This window comes from Ambystoma mexicanum, chromosome 7p, assembly GCF_040938575.1.
Source record: "Ambystoma mexicanum isolate Mex_15411 chromosome 7p, UKY_AmexF1_1, whole genome shotgun sequence".
Lineage (NCBI taxonomy): Eukaryota > Metazoa > Chordata > Amphibia > Caudata > Ambystomatidae > Ambystoma > Ambystoma mexicanum.
The window spans coordinates 386,169,923-386,186,878 of NC_090939.1; the positions used below are offsets into that span (position 1 = coordinate 386,169,923).

Below are 16,956 nucleotides of genomic sequence, written 5' to 3' on the forward strand. Positions count from 1 at the left end.
AGTGCTATTCATTTTTTTTAAAAAATAAGCACTAGCTGTGTTTTTTTTTCTAAGTTTTCTGGGCTGGAGGAGCCCGGAAAACCTAGAAATAAAACTGCAGCTTTAAAAACGTTGTATTTATGTTTGCGGTCGCTTTTGAAGCGACCGCAAACATAAATACAATGTTATTGTGTTTGAAAATGCTGCAGTTTTTCTTCCCATGTTTCTCAGGCTCCTCTGGTTCGGAGGAGCCTGAGAAACTCAGAAAGAAAAACCGCAGCATTTTCAAACACAACCGCGTTGTGTTTCTGCCTGCTGTGGCTATCACTTTGGGTCTCCGGTGCTCGGGGAGCACCGGAGACCCAAAGTGAAAGCCAAGGCAGGCAGAAACACAACGCGGTTGTGTTTACATGCCGCAGTGTTTCTGCCTACAGCTGATTTCCCATTTGGGGCTCTCGGGCTCCCCATGGGGGGCCCGAGAGCCCCAAATGGGAAATACTAAATGCTGCAGTGTTTCTGCCTAAATCTGATTTCCCATTTGGGGCTCTCGGGCTCCCCACGGGGGGCCCGAGAGCCCCAAATGGGAAATGCTAAATGCTGCAGTGTTTCTGCCTAAATCTGCTTACCCATTTGGAGCTCTCGGGCTCCCCGTGGGGAGCCCGAGAGTCCCAAATGGGAAAGCAGATTTAGGCAGAAACACAACCGCGTTGTGTTTCTGCCTGCCTTGGCTTTCACTTTGGCTCGGAGGAGCCTGAGAAACTCGGAAAGAAAAACCGCAGCGTTTTCAAACACAACTGCGTTGTGTTTCTGCCTGCTGTGGCTATCACTTTGGGTCTCCGGTGCTCCCCAAGGGGAGCACCGGAGACCCAGAGTGAAAGCCAAGGCAGGCAGAAACACAACGCGGTTGTGTTTCTGCCTAAATCTGCTTTCCCATTTGGGGCTCTCGGGCTCCCCACGGGGAGCTCCAAATGGGAAAGCAGATTTAGGCAGAAACACTGCAGCATTTAGCATTTCCCATTTGGGGCTCTCGGGCCCCCCGTGGGGAGCCCGAGAGCCCCAAATGGGAAATCAGATTTAGGCAGAAACATAAATACAACGTTATTGTGTTTGAAAACGCTGCAGTTTTTTCTTTCCAAGTTTCTCAGGCTCGGAGAACCTTGGGGAGCACCGGAGACCCAAATTGATAGCCACAGCAGGCAGAAACACAATGCGGTTGTGTTTGAAAACGCTGCAGTTTTTCTTTACGAGTTTCTCAGGCTCCTCCGAGCCAGAGGAGCCTGAGAAACTTGGAAAGAAAAACTGCAGCGTTTTCAAACACAATAACGTTGTATTTATGTTTGGGGTCGCTTCAAAAGCCACCGCAAACATAAATACAACGTTTTTAAAGCTGTGGTTTTATTTCTAAGTTTTCCGGGCTCCTCCAGCCCGGAAAACTTAGAAAAAAAACGCAGCTAGTGCTTATTTTTTTTAAAAAATAAATAGCACTTACTGAGATTCAGCTGCAGCTTTCCTGCTCTGGTCTCCGGTCCCCGTCCTCCGCGTACAGCACCAATGAAGGAAAAGCCACCCAGCGGTAGCTTTTGTTTACTACAGCTGGCTGGCTTTTCCTTCATTAGTGCCGCAAAAGCAAAAGCCAGCACAGGCGGGCATCCATTTCACAAAATGGATGCGCCCATGTGCTTGCTTTTGCGAATTTTGAGCTTGAATAGCTCAACATTTTACATAGGAAGTTTTTTTTAAAAAGTGCTAGTATTTTTTTTTTAATGTTGCCTATCTATTTTTTAAATGAAATTTTTAGCTGGACTACCCCTTTAAGTTCGAGGCTACCAAGATAGCCTAAAACAATACCAGGGTTATTTAAGATACCCGCGGTAAAAAACATAGGGTAGTTACCATGCCACCTGCCAAGTCTTAATGGAAAGGGAGCAATACAATGCTCCAAGAGAAACAGACAAAAAGGGATAAGTATTAACCCTTTCCAGTACTCCCTGTAAAATGGTTTGTGCTGGGTCTGTGGATTTAAAAGACTACATAAAGTTAATGGCAACTTTACATGTTTCTGGGAGACAGTAGTCAGTATCAGAAAAATGGAGTCAGTGGGAAGTTTGAAAGACAACCCTTTGTCACTGCACTGAAGGTGCTGTGTAACACACAGTAAAAGATGATGCCTGTGGAGTAGGTGAGCTCCACAGTCTATGAACACAAAAATGTTAAACACACACAGCAAAACACATGTTAAAGTGGGAAAAAGGGCTCACACTCTTACCAGGTGAAAAAAAGAAATCCCAGAAATCCAGCAAAGCTGCTGAGGGACTCACTAGGTAAGGGAAATTAGCCCTCCTGGAGAATTCTCCCTAACGTGGTTTCATTTTTCGATGTATCCTTACTTGGTTCCAACTACCCTCATCAGAGTCAGAGCCACTACTTGAACACCCCTCCCGCCCTGTTTGCATATTTGCTCTTCCTGTCATAAAGACTGTAGCAAGGTTCTCTATGTGTATGGTAAGGGGGTTCTCTCTTTACTCTCTGCTGGACGATTGGGCCGCAACACTTTTCTGAGGGGTTGGATAGTATGGCATTTCTTCATATTGTCGCTCAAATTAGTGTTTCCTCATCTAGCGAGGGATTCTGGGATATTCCTATAATCCTTGGCATAGAGAGGGGCCTTTTGAATGCCCTTTTGGCTTTCATTCTCTGTTGCTAAATGTGAGCCAGGCAGGCTAAATTGTGTTGCCTGTAATCTTGTTCCCATAATTCCTTTTCATACATGTAGTCACTGATTCTTTGTTGGGGGGTACTCTTATTCCACCCCAGTCCACTCATGACATATTAAGTGGGTCACTTCAAATTCTTCTCACCTGAACTTCCTGATATTCCTCTGTGCATGACACAGAACTTAAGTCTTCCTGCATGCCTGGGTAAATTTGGCAAGCGGAATTGGTGGGTCTGGTGCACCCCATATCCTGACTATGGTTAGGTTTAGCAGAGCTACTTGTGTGTCTCATGGAAGATTTGGTCATTGGAGAGGTAGTCTCAGGAATAGGTGAGAGTCCTTTCCTCCATGAAACCTATTTCTTTCTGAGCATAAAACTGGTGATCTAAACTTAACTAACTTTCTTTAATGTCTTGTCTTAATATAGCATTGTTACCCATTTCAAGTATCATTTGTTGCTGGCTCTGTATCAGTTGTTCCCTAGATTCATTCCGGAGGGCCTGCCTAGTTTTAAATGCTCATGTTTTGGAGGCCAGTATGTCTTGTGTGTTTTGTATCTGTTTCACTGACTCTCGGTTTATGAACTTGCCAGCTAGCTAATTCTTTCTTCAAATATTCAATTTGTGACATTAGATTAATTTCACAAATTATTATGAGAGCACCATACTCTGATCATTGTATGTGTTTGTGCGTGCATGGGCTAATTGTAAGTTGAGTTGTTGTATTTCGAGAATAGCAGCATATTTTTATTGATCTATCTATCTCCGTTGCTGTTTGATTATTTCCATAATCTGGTTTTACTGATTAAATTCAGCTTGCAAATCTACACCATTTATGATGCGTTTTGCAGCTGTTTTCCAACTCTCTTTATGTTGCATTAGGACCTTGTGCTTGTTACTGCTGTTAGAGCAGATAATTCAGACACATACATGTTCACGGGACAGCCAGTCCTATGAATGCCATCCTAATACAGCAAACAAACCCTTTTCAGCAGAACAATTCTGCTGAAAAGTGTTTGCTTGCTGTATTAGGATGGCATTCATAGGACTAGCTGTCCTGTGAACGAGGCAAGCATTTCCTATTTTTTTTTTTTTAACAAGGCGTGTCTTCCTTGTTCTTTGAATGGTACTAGCATACTAAACTGGTGAAAGGTTAGCCCCTTCAGCCATGCGACCTGAGTCTGAATCCCAGCCTGTCCTTTTTACTGTTCTATGACATTTTGTTTTAAAAAAGATATTTGATGCACTAGAAAAAAAACAGATTGGGCCTAAAAAACATACAAAGGTATACATACATTTTTTATTATGCCCAATATTTTTAAACATTAACATTTTTGGGAGAACTTCCCTTTTAAGTGTTGACTGAGTCTTAAGTCTGATGATGTCGTTTGAGCAATTAGTGTGATTGGTGCAGACAGTTTCCATTTTCAACCAATTTGTCCTCCACCAGCTTGAGGTGGAAGAGATAGGCAGAAAGATTCACACGCATCTGCCTCTCCTGCTTAGAGGTAGAGGCCACATATAATGTTTGCAAGGCTCTATTTAGTGGGCTTTCATCTACCAAAATATCTGTCCCTACTTTTGCCACATGTTTCTTCATTTCGTTTTTCCATGATTCAAGATGCTGCATCACCCATTGCCCATGCAGGAAATTACTAGTCAACACATGATCAAGAGTCAATTTAAAATCTGTCCTGACGTCTTGTGATGACATGGCTAGATTGTGTATTTGATCACATTTATAGACTAATATATGTAATAATCACCAATCTATAAACAAGCTTCCTGAATTACATTTCTCACTTAAAACATCCAATGTTTTATCAAACTGGGAATCCTCTAAATATAAATCACACTGCCTTTCTACAATGTTTATAATATTCCCAAAACAACTTATGTGCTCAAATGTGACCATGCAATAGAGACCATCCAATTCGATACACAAATGCAACTTCACATATAACTGTGATCTTGCACAAAATCTGTGTGACACAATGCATGTTTGTGTTGACATCAGTGCTGTTACTATCTCCATACCTGGGCATGAACCCCCGGTTATATAAGGCCATTTTTAATTGGTTTCTAGAATATAACTTTCCTTAGCATTCTTTTTATGGAGATAGCACCTCTGATCTAACATCTCCTATTTCACAATTCCGCCCCAAGATGTTGTGGCAAGAAATAATAGGCTGTGTTTGGAGTTAACATTCTACTTAATTTATATACAAATAAAAACTAAAGTTGGTCGCCTAACTTTATGCTGTGGAAATCACCAACATTGTTATACAATCTCAGGCATTTTATCTACAGAAAAATATACTCTGTCTATAAAGATCACGCTAATTTCTGCAACACACCAACAATCATTCATATACATCAAATCTATATATATATTGTTGCTGAACATCAGCATGCAGTTTAATTATAGCATTTCGTTTTGTCTGCCAGTGTTAAAGACATCTAGAAACAATGGACAGTTTGCATTTTACACAAGTTGAATAACAGATCACTTCAAAATGCTTCATTTTTTCCACTGCAAATACCAAGTGTTGCTATCAGAGAAAGGTTTCACAGAGAAAGTCAACATTACATATCTATTAAGCATCAAAACACATTTTCATATTTATTTAAATTTGTCAAATTTGTATCTGATATTATCAACTTCTAGTGTATGGCTAAATGTAAAATACAAACCAAGCATTAACATATGTTGGCTTGAATTTAAGAACGCTGTGCTTTCAGTTTTACATCATGCAGAATATTGGTTTGTTTACACCAAATACAAACACAAGTTTATCACTTAATGATTCGGTTTTCATCTAATTAAGTGTCCTCCTCCTTCTCCATAATTTCATTAGAGGTATTTGGTCATGTTAACCTGCATAATTTTCTAGGGAATTAAGGCTGCAGAGCAAAACTACGTTACACCCCTCTAGAATGATGTGGGCTTTCTCAACATGTCTCTTTTAAATGACTATGGCCTTCACAGGTCAGAATTTATGAAACCACTGTAAAGATATGGAACATTGGAGACACTCCAAACCCTGGGCAGAAAATGTTATTGTTGTAGTTTAATCAGTTCTATACTTGCTGTGGCTATTGCCAGACAACAAGGTGCATTTCATGCTGAAAATGCAACAGTTTTCTATTTTACATTTTAGCTACAGAATAATCCGAAAAAGGCAGATATATTTGGCATTTTTTATTTTTTTATTTTAGTGTTAATTTTTAACTTGCTTAATACCAGTGAGTGCAGGATTTGGATTCGAACCTGTGTTGTGATGCGTTGGCTTGCTTACAAGACAAAAGCATTGCCCCTGAGCTATCCTTGAACATTTCTATTTGATGCAGTCCTCCAATGACCTCCCCTCAAGTCCCCCTTTTCAGTGGGCTATTTAATAAAGGAAATATATATAATTGCATTGCACCTTTCATACTCACTTCTTTGATTTTCTTTTAAGGCACAGAAACAGCATGTCACCTCTCGGCTCCAGGAAGTTGTCACTCAGCCAGATATGCCCATCAAGCTCTGTTTTCTTCTCATTGAATTTGGTCTGCTTTAGGCAAAATACTGCATCAGGTTTCCGGCTAAATAAGGCCATTGTGGTGAGTCGCCCCATCATATCAAGGTGTTATGCCACTTTAGCACTCATAATTTCAGATATGGTCTGCATCTGCAGACCTACCAGAATCCCTGAGCTATCTCTACTTTCTGTGGGTTTTAGCTAAAATACAAGCAAAAGGTTCTCACACAGTGGTATGCAACATCATTTTTGATTGGTTGAATCTTTCCATTTGTTCTCTTATGGAGCTTACACTCCCAGAAAAAAATATCCCCTTATTTACTAGGTTCAGAATATTTTAGACATGCATCAAGGGGTGGCTCTATACAATTTGGTTTCAAATTCTCGTTCTGTTATAACTTTTGATAGGAATTGTTTCCATTATTGGTGCATGGAGCGGCCAAACAAACCCAAATTCAGGCATATCTGACTTATCCCTTTATCAGAAAATTTGTCAAGATTATTAAAATGATATGATGTATTAATAATTCATGTCGTGTTTGGTCTCATATCTTTGGGCACGCTCTCAGGATTCCAGAATACCTTTCAATTTTCAAGTAGAGCAAACTGTTCCGAAGTTTGGTGAAAAATGTCTCCTTTCTGTGCATATTTAAATGTACATTGTTTCTCTGCTTGGAGCTCATACATTTAATCATTAACCAATATATGACTGGCTCATGATTCTTGGAGAAAAAAACATCCATGAAGGGCTTGACAGCTTGACAGTTGATATTATATTGGTGTCATAAAAGTCTGAGGTCAGAATCTAAGAGGAGCCATGTTCTTTGAAGGCTATTATGTAAAAGGCTGGGCTTTCAGTTTGGGGCCATCTGGAATCATAAACTAAGATATGCATCAGAAGAAGAGTGGAAATATACTGGTCAACGTATAAGCCAGCCTTACTTTTCTGTTATTTTCTAAGCTGAAGCATGTGACTCTATTGATGTAGCTGATTTAGTGAGTTTCCTTGATGATGGACAGAAGCGTATTATGTGGTTACTTCAACCACTGTTACTTCTACCACTTTTTGGCAAATCTTGTAAATCATGCGACATACATGTATATATTAATAGCTATGTGTATGTATGTTTTGTGGGCCTATGAGGTGGTAAAGATGTGGTGGAGGGGTAAGAAAATGGGGTATGAGGGGCACCCCCTTACTAAAAAAATGAACAAAAATCTCAACCTACAAGACTCGACCAAAAAGTGGCCGAGGTCAAAGTGGTTGAAGTAAACACAAATAACCCAATTTTGGGCCTAATGCACAGAACGTTTTGCAACTGGGTTTTGCCATTATAAAACACTTCTGTGAATTAGGCCCTTAATGTCTGTTTTTTGACATGTGACCAGCCGTGAGCCTACAAAGGCCCTTATTTTGAAATGCAAAGCAAACCTGGGTTATCTTGTATGGATCCATTGAAAAACAAGTTCAGGAAAAGCCCATCCATGTACCATCCTATTTGTTATACAAATAATCCAATGCACATATGATTTATATATTCCAAAATACCATCACACGCTCCTGGTGCATTCAAAGCAAACAGGCATTTACAAATGTAACCTCAGCAATTTCTCTAACATACATTTATGTATGAAATAAAAGTGCACTTGGGAAGTTTATTGCTGTTAGGGAAAGACATATTATTCAAAGTCAACTGTTGGCTGCCACTTATTCTCAATGAGACACGCATTGCAGAAATGAAAGCAATGTAAATGTACAAGCTAGTTAACTTTGTAAACAGAGGGTAAGACTTCTGATAGACTGACATCTTATTTTCTTCATTGGTATGTACAAGACTGTGCTCTTATTTAAACCACATAGTAACATTTTCCAGGTGATGTGCAAAATGCAACACTAGGCGCGTGCTGCATGTTCCCTCATTTATAGCACGCACACATTTAGTAACTGTGCTTGAATAAAGGTTCTCGTCTGGTCTTACTACATTTACATGTTGTTGTATATTATCTAACAAAGTATTAGTATGCGCTTCACATGATTCGCATCATGTGTAGAGAGTTTAACAAGACACATTGCACACAAATATAGTAAGGCACCATTCCAACACCTTGTGTTTTGATTCGACTTTGAAGTTCAGTGTCTATTCAATTTACCCCGACGAAATGACTTTATTTTCTCCCTTTAATGTGTGCAGGTTCTTACAAAAGACTCAGTAACTATCCTGGTTGATGCAGTTGTGTTTTACCGCATCTTCAATCCCACCATTGCAGTCACTAAAGTGGACAACGCCAATCAGGCAACACAGCTGCTCGCTCAAACCACTTTGAGGAACATGCTGGGAACCAAAAACCTTACAGAAATCCTGGTTGATCGTGAAGAAATGGCGGAAATGATGGGGGTAAGCATAGCTTCTGAACGTATTATCGGAACCATTGTTTTCTGTGCTTGCCATTCCCTCTAAGACCCTAATGAAGATTCTACCCCAAAATCCTTTTGATTATTAGAATATAACAAAGGCCCTGAATTTGTTTGGATGATTGAAAAGCTTCAGATGTTTTTTGTGATTAAAATAATACTGACACCATGCAGAAAACATTTAACATATTATCTAGATCCATCTTTCAAGTGGTACTGTGTTTCTGAGCAGACTTTTGATCTGCAAATACAATTCTGTAATGTTAACCACCCAGATGTACCATTCACAATATGTGCCATCAGGGGCGTTGCTAGGGGGGGGCTAAGGAGGCTATAGCCCCTGATCTTTTGGTTGTAGCCCTGGATAGAATCTCAGGAGCTACAGCCAAAAGACTAGCTAGCCCCCAGTCCCAACAGTTCCGACATCAGCTTAGCCCCGGGTCTTTTCCAGACCTAGCAACTCCCCTGTGTGCCATTCATAATAAAAGCAACATAATGTATTACATATATGTCCCTGCCAATCACCCATAATATGCTTTCATGCCCACCAAGTATTCCTAAATATCTCATGAGTGCCACAATATCTTTTCATGATTCCTGGCTTTTTATATCAGTTTCAACTGCCAGTCAGTGAAGGGAAAAGCGCTGACTTTGCAACATTAATTTTCAAATCTAAGAAATCCCCACATTTCAACACGTCCTTCATGATTAACTTGTGGATTACTGATGTATATCACCATGTCATCTGTGTATAGGGAGACCACTGCCCTATGCCTATACAACTGTGTCCTTGCAGGGGCAACAGTGGGCACCCTTGTTTCATGCCCCTCCCCAGTGGAATGACCGACGTAAACTGGCCATTTACCCTGATCCGTGCATTAGGGAAAGTATAAAGCAATGAAACTAAGGATAGAAATTCCTCTCCCATCTCCATCCTACGCAAAACCAAACAAATAGGCCCATTCTACGAAATCAACTGCTTTTTCAGGGTCCAATAGCGCTGCTATGACAGAGTCCTCCCCTTGTGCGACATACATTATACCTAACATTTGCCTCAAGGCATACATTTATGCATCATGGGTGCCAATCTCCTTGCCAACAATTTACCCAAGATTTTGTTGTACAAGTTAATAAGCAGGATAGGGCGGTATGAAGAGCATTTATCAGTCTCTTTTTACACAGTTTTAGTCGTACAGTGACCACCGCCTCCCTCATAGAGTCCAGCAATTGACCGTCTCGCAATGCTTGTTGATACATACACCTCTAGGAGATGTGGCGCCAAACTTAATGCAAAGCACTTACAAAACTTGGCTTTCAGTATGTCTGGTCCGGACCTTTCTCAGACGACAGAGCTTTCATTGCCTGAAGTATCTCCCGCTCCGTAATGGGATGACATAGCTCTCTCTCTCCTCATCACCTCATACAGCAGTTCAGCACAACCTGATGAAGAAATCTGCCTAATTCAGATTATGACATCTGAGCTTGTGCAGAGTACAGCCGCGTATAAAATGCGCAAAACTCCTGAATGATATCGCAATCCATAAACTTTAATTCCCCTCATGCATTTTTAAACGACAGAGTATGCTCTCTGGGCATGCCAGCTTTAGTGGCTCGCGCAAGTAACCTACCAGGGCGTTGACCTTCCCCGTATTGCCTAACAGTTCCCTTTCCCCATGTACACTTCACTTCCCTATGAGATCCAGCCTTAAATCTGTCATTTTCCACCTAAATCTCCTTCTGTATATTAGGGTTTGATAAACAGTCCACATCTGCTTGCAAACGTTGAATACATGTCTAACTTTACATTAGCTCCTTCCGAATCTGCTTCAATATCCCTGATCCCCTCGAAATACATTCCCCCCTCACCACACATTTAAACGTTTTCTACAATGTTGAATAAGAAGACACTGAACCCACATTTCCACCAAAGAATGTGTCAATAACTTGTGCTATCCCACTTCGGAACACCTCATCAGTTAGTCACTCAGACAGTGCATGGGCAAGTTGCAGATTATGGTTGTGAATTAGCAAATGGTGATATGATATGATAGGTTATTTATAACGTGCTTAATACCTAGAGGTAACTAAGCGTGGACCCGGCGTTCCGCGATATCTTGCTTCCAAGGCGAGTGCGTTGCCCCTGAGCTATCCTCCCGAGATAAGAACTGTTGATATTTTTACCTGACCATTTAAAAGACTGAGGTTTACAGGTGACTAGCAAACCCAGCTTGCTCAACCATTATCTCATTTATCTTATCGTTTAGGGCATTTTTGAAAAGAAGCTACATTCAGTGGCATTCCACATTCAAATTATATGAGCATGCCTCATTGTAGCGTGCTTATTATTGGCTTCAAATGTTATTCTCACTTTGCTTTGCAACCACTCACGCCACTGTGTTTGAGGCAGAGATTGCACCAACTGTGTTCATGTTATTACTGCCCAGAACTACACAATTTGGTGCAATTCTCCATGAAAATCGAAAATAACCATTAAAGGTTGGGAGCAACTCAAGAACCCAATTCGAGGATAAAGTAGCCTCATTAGATGCCACCTGCACTCATCACATCCAGGAATATTTCACCACACATAAAGAACTGGCCAGAGAAATATGCTGGGCTGATCCCAGTGCACTCTAGTTTGGACTCTGATTGTCCGTCTCACCACTGGTACTAAATCACTGTGAGCATCTGGCAAGCTTTGGGATACAGAGGAAAGGAGGAGAGGGGGCAGACACCAATGACTTAGAGGATGGTGCTGCAAGTAATAGGGCCACACCAAAGGCCTTGACCACTGCACCTTGGCCAAACACCACTGCTACCTCCACCTTCTTCATTTGAAACCCACTTAATCAGAATTTCTAGATATGAACAACTCAATGGGGGTGGGGGAATTGTGTTTGAAAATAAGATATATATTCTTTATGTATTATCTCCTTATTTCTTTAAACCATTTCGCAAAAACATCACAAATGGAACAATTATATTCTCTTTGACAACAGATGAATTCCAAAATGTATAGGAGTCCACCTTATAATAATACAGTGGGGGGAAGAATACACTGGTACAACGGGATAAGCCGGTTTCAACCTCTAGTCACAAACCAGAAGATGTGATGTACAATGTCCATTAGCAACTACATCAAGGAAGTGTGAATAGGCTTGAGCCTAGGGTAGTAGGCCATGTTAGTCCACCTTCTAGTACCTCTATGTTACATTATGACAATGATCTAAGGATAATTGTGGCACTCACTGCCTTGCAACGGCACGTTGGTGGCGGATGGTAGCAGAGGCTAAAAGGATGAAGAATGCCCAAGTATTGAAGAGGCTCATTCATGGATAACCACAATGATCCGGGCCTTAAAGAAGCTCCAAATGGTCCAGGAGATGTTGTCAGGGATTGTTAAGTCTTGATAGTCAGGCCATGGACAAAGTGGCAATTGCGAGGCTGAGAGCAGCCACGATGACCATATGCAGGCAGTAGAGGAGAAACCAGCAGGAAGGGGTCAGGGACATGAACTGCTGTATGTGCCAAACCTTGTGCAGAGTTGGTAGTCGGGAGAGGCTGCTGTCGTGTCAAGTCATGTCCTTGTTGGAAGGACCTGCAAAGTTGAACAGCATGAACAAACCTCTCAACATAGGGCACACGTCATGGGCACTACGTACAGTACTCCCACTAGCAGTAACATGTCTTCATCCTCTTTTATGGACCGAGACATGTTGAACAATCATATAGGGGAGTGTACTCTCCCCAAACCACCCAATATCAGCAAACTGCGGCTGAAAATTACATTAGAGTGGGGTTAGATGGGAAGACCATATGCAGTGTTCTTGAGTGTTTGTCATGTTAAGGTGTGATCGGAAAGAGGGACTGGGCATATTTCTTTCATGTTTACATGCAGAATTCCCCATTCTGTAGCTGATGCATACAATATGTTATGATTGCTTGTGGTAACTAATTGCCATTAGGGTGGCTAACAAAAACATGTACAAAAGGACAACCACACATTTCTACCATTACTGACAGACTCATATTGAGAGTGCTGGTGTTCTAAGTGAAAGCAGTGTTTAATAAAAGCATATTGTAACATAAATACAAGTTAAATCCACACAGGCCTTTTCAAGCGTACAGTTGATGACGAAATGCCCTGACAAATTAAAAATATGCGGCTGTATCCCATCTCTAAGGGCCCTTGCTACTTTAAAACCAACTGTATGGCATTCCATCGATTTCTCCTTTGATTGATTACAGCACAGTCTATATAATGCCACGAAGGAATGGGGAATCAAAGTGGAACGAGTGGAAATCAAGGATGTGAAGCTTCCTGACTCTCTGCAAAGAGCTATGGCTGCAGAAGCAGAGGCAGCACGAGATGCCAGAGCAAAGGTAGGCAAGAAGGAGCACAGCACGAATATGCAGCGAGGTATACACATACTATACAGACATTGGTTTGAACAATAGTGTCTGGTGGGTTTTTTAAGTGGAGGGGTTTAAACGATTTCCATTAATAACCTGAGCAAGCGATTGTAACGTTTGAGCCTGAAACAACCAAGTCTTGTTCAAGGGAAGGTGGGACTGGTTCTCATTCAAGCAACATTTTTAAAACAAAAGTTTCAAATGGTGCATTTTATTGCACAATTGTTAGGGAAAACCCATACAAAGTACAATCACTTCAGTAGGAGCAGACATGATAAATCCCAGTATGTGTCAGATAACTAACAGTACACAGGAGCTTTCTAGAACACATTTTCAAGATGCATGTGCTGCCAATATATGACAGCCCTGCCATTTAAAAAAACATTTTAATGATATTTGGGCCTACAACAGAGGCCATTATTAGTAGTGTAAAACATGTTTCATAATTCTGGTACCAACAATAATTGCTAGCATTGCTACTGTAGCACATTTTCATGCAGGCTGTGCCCACAATATATGCCAGATTTTCCACTGTAAAGCATATTTTTATGATGCCTGTTCCCATATATATGTCAGCATTGCCACTGGATAGCACATTTGGATGATGTATGTGGCTACACTATATGTCAGAATTTCAACTATAAAGCATATCTGCATGGTGCTTATTCTCACTACTTATATCAACTTTGCTATTTTAAAACACTTTCATAAAGTCTGTCTCCAAAACATATTTTTATTATTGGTTATTTATATAGCTCTTCATGCAGGGCTCCTATAGCTTCTAAGCACTCAACCAGTGCTTGTGCCCACGTTGCATGACATTGTTCTGCGAGTGAGTTACCCCTTAGCTATCCTCCAGCTATATATGCCTGCATTGCCACTGTGACACATCTTCATAAGGCTGTGTGCCCACACTTTATACCAGTATTTCAGCTGCAAAAGGTTTTCATGATCCCTGTGCCCACAATGTATTTTAGCAGTTGCTGCAATACAATATTTTCATAATGCCTGCAATTACAATAAAGCACATTTTTATGATACATGTGCTTGGAATATTTGTCAGCATTGTCAGCATAACAGGTTTTTACAATGCCTGTGGTCTCAATATATTCCAGCATTGCCACAGTAAAACATGTTTATGATTTTTATACGGATAATATGCCTGGTTTATCACTTTAAAACACATTTTGCAAGATGCCTATGCCTGCAATACATTTCAGTATCACCCTGTAAAACATTTCCACAAGTGCTGTATCAATAATTTGCACTTTTCTTGGGCCGACATCTACACAGATGTACATGCACATGAATACACAAACACCCACACCCACACTCACTCTCTCTCTCTCTCTCTCTCTCTCTCTCGCTCTCTCTTCTCTCTCTCTCTCTCTCTCTCTCTCTCTCTCTCTCTCTCTCTCTCTCTCTATCTCTTTCTCGCTCTCTCACTGCCATGAAGAGGGAGGAAAAGTAAGCTATGTTTCACACCTATTTATTTACTGGCAAAGGATGGGGTGAAGTAGTGTGAATCAACAAAAAAGAAGGGTCTCCTAGAAATTATATACTCATGGCTGGCAAAAAGATCATCTGTTGAACCCCAGAGATCCCTAGCACACATATCCCCCTCTTTCTTAAATCTATCTTTTTCCCCCTGGATTCAATAACCTCAGCCCTGTACATCCCCTCCACACATGTTTGGGTAAGGGTGTGGTGAGGTGAACTACTACTGAAGCTAGGAGACACATCTGCAACAAAATAGGAATATGCTAATGCCAATTGTTTCAGGATGGGATGAACCGATATCAATGCTACCAATTCTAAAGGACATAGTGTCCTGAGTCCACAGTCCAGCCCCTTGTCTAAATCGGTACATCTATTGGTGTCCACCCAAGATCAATATTCGTTAAGTCACTCACAGTTTTAGGGAGGTTTATAGTGACCCAGCAGCCTTATTTGTCCTCTCTGTTGGCTTGGCCGAGGTCTCTGAATTAATCTTTGTCCTTGCATTGATCTGTTTCTTTACCTTGGCCTTTCATCAGCTCCTTGTTGGTGATGTGGCATTTGTGTTGCTGCCATACTGCTCATGTCAACAGGATTTCTCTCTACTGCCTTACTGGACAGGACCTGTAGGTTCCTCTCTTTCCCCCGAGGGCCTACCTTGGCTTGTTGCAGATGGGTATTCTTCCCCTATCAGTGTACTTACCAGCAGAATTTCCCATGCTTGATTTGTGAATCTGTTTCTCTCCTGGCTTCCTGAGTTAAGGTTGTCATTTGTCCTTATTTCAACCTCCTCCCCATGTGATTATGCCTCCCTCCCCCTTATTCTAATCTGCTATGTATTCTCTAATTCTCTGCAGTTGCTCCTGTCAGGCCTTTCATGTAAAGGTCAAGCAGGAGGGTCATGGCTTCTTTCTGAGACAGGACTTTGTCTGCCCAGATCATTGATAAATGGCGCTCTCCTCTGTCAGTTCTTGAGGCCCCAAAGCATGACCCTAGAGCCACTTCATGCTGCCCAAGAGGCACATTAATCTCTGGGGCAGGTCAGGGCTTTCATCTGGCCTGGCCATCAGCGGACATACTGGCAGACCCACCCATGTTAGCTTGTCAAAAAACACACATTAAACATGAACCTCTACTACAACAATCAGACACTCTCACCCATGACCCCGTTGTGCCTTTGAGATTGTTTGTCTGTTTGCTTTTCTCCTACTCAGCTGCACTGATCTTCTCACATTTTTGCTTTCTTCCTTTCCCCCACAGACAATAGTCTATTCACCCCTGGCATGGACCTAATACGCTACTATCTGGATAAGCATTGGTGCCATAAAACGACTGAGGTGGTGATTGGGATTGGTGCAGTACAATAGCTTATTAACGTAACATAACATAACAAACACAAGGTATTTCTTTACTTACCAGCCTGACTCAGCCTGGTCCATCTGAATGGCCTCCATGCCTCTAGCTTACTTTTGATCCCATACACACTTCATATCTCGAAACAAGAAGCATTGGGGACCTCAAACATAAAGTCCCTGGGCATGCAGACATTGCACATCTGGGGCTCTGGAAATGTAATTCCCCCAAATGCTGCAATCAGCTGTGCAGCAGGGAGAAATAAAAAGAACACCCATCTCCATGGAGACTCCCAGCCAGAATTTCCAATGAGCTATACCTGGCTGTGGGAGATCCATAGCCTGGACATGCATTGCACATTGGGCATGCACAGAACCTGAAGGTTCCTCCAGAAAGATAAATCACTGCTCTATGCTTCATTCTGTCTGTTTTTCTTTCCTCTTCTTACTCCTCCTTAATGTGCTGGTGGGTGGCAGAGCACAACCCATATGCCCATCACGAACGCTGCTCCTGTGACTGACTAACACGCGCTAATTGACACTATACTATTGTTGCACATTTTTGTGACATGAACCTTGCAGTGTTAAGATAATGATTATTAGTACCCGGCGAGAGACAATCAGAATGCAACAAGCATTCTGATTGGCTCTCGCCGGGTCATTACCCGGAGGAGAATCCTTTGATTCTCAGCTGGGATTCTGGGATTCCAGCCGCCTTTTCCCCGGCGGGGGGCGTGACAGCCATCCCCGCTCCAAGCCTCCCCGCAGCTGAGAGGCTGCCTCCGCCCCCCGCCGGGGACTCGGGTAAGCTTTTTCTTTATTTTATTTTTTTTCCCCTTCCCTCACTCCCTCCATCCCTCCCTCCCTTACTCCTTCCCTCTCTCCCTTCCTCCCTCCCAACCCACTTATCTTTTTGCTCCTGTGTCCCCGCTGGGGAACGATAGCAGGCTCCAGCAGTGTGGAGACTCAGAGCGGGCCATCCCCGCTCCGTGTTTCCACACGGCTGGAGGCTTCCATCGTCCCCTAGCGGGGACGCAGATCCGTTTTATTTATTTTTCTTCCCTTC

The 16,956-nt window shown here is 41.9% G+C and overlaps 1 protein-coding gene across 1 annotated transcript in view; it reads left to right on the top strand.

Moving 5' to 3' along the window:
• Positions 1 to 16,956, top strand: part of LOC138525943 (stomatin-like) — a 217,548-nt gene that overhangs the window by 52,567 nt on the left and 148,025 nt on the right. Inside the window, exons 4-5 of the mRNA XM_069636241.1 lie at positions 8,408 to 8,611; positions 12,877 to 13,011. Of these exons, the coding sequence (XP_069492342.1) occupies positions 8,408 to 8,611; positions 12,877 to 13,011 (339 nt within the window). The remainder of the gene's footprint in view (positions 1 to 8,407; positions 8,612 to 12,876; positions 13,012 to 16,956) is intronic.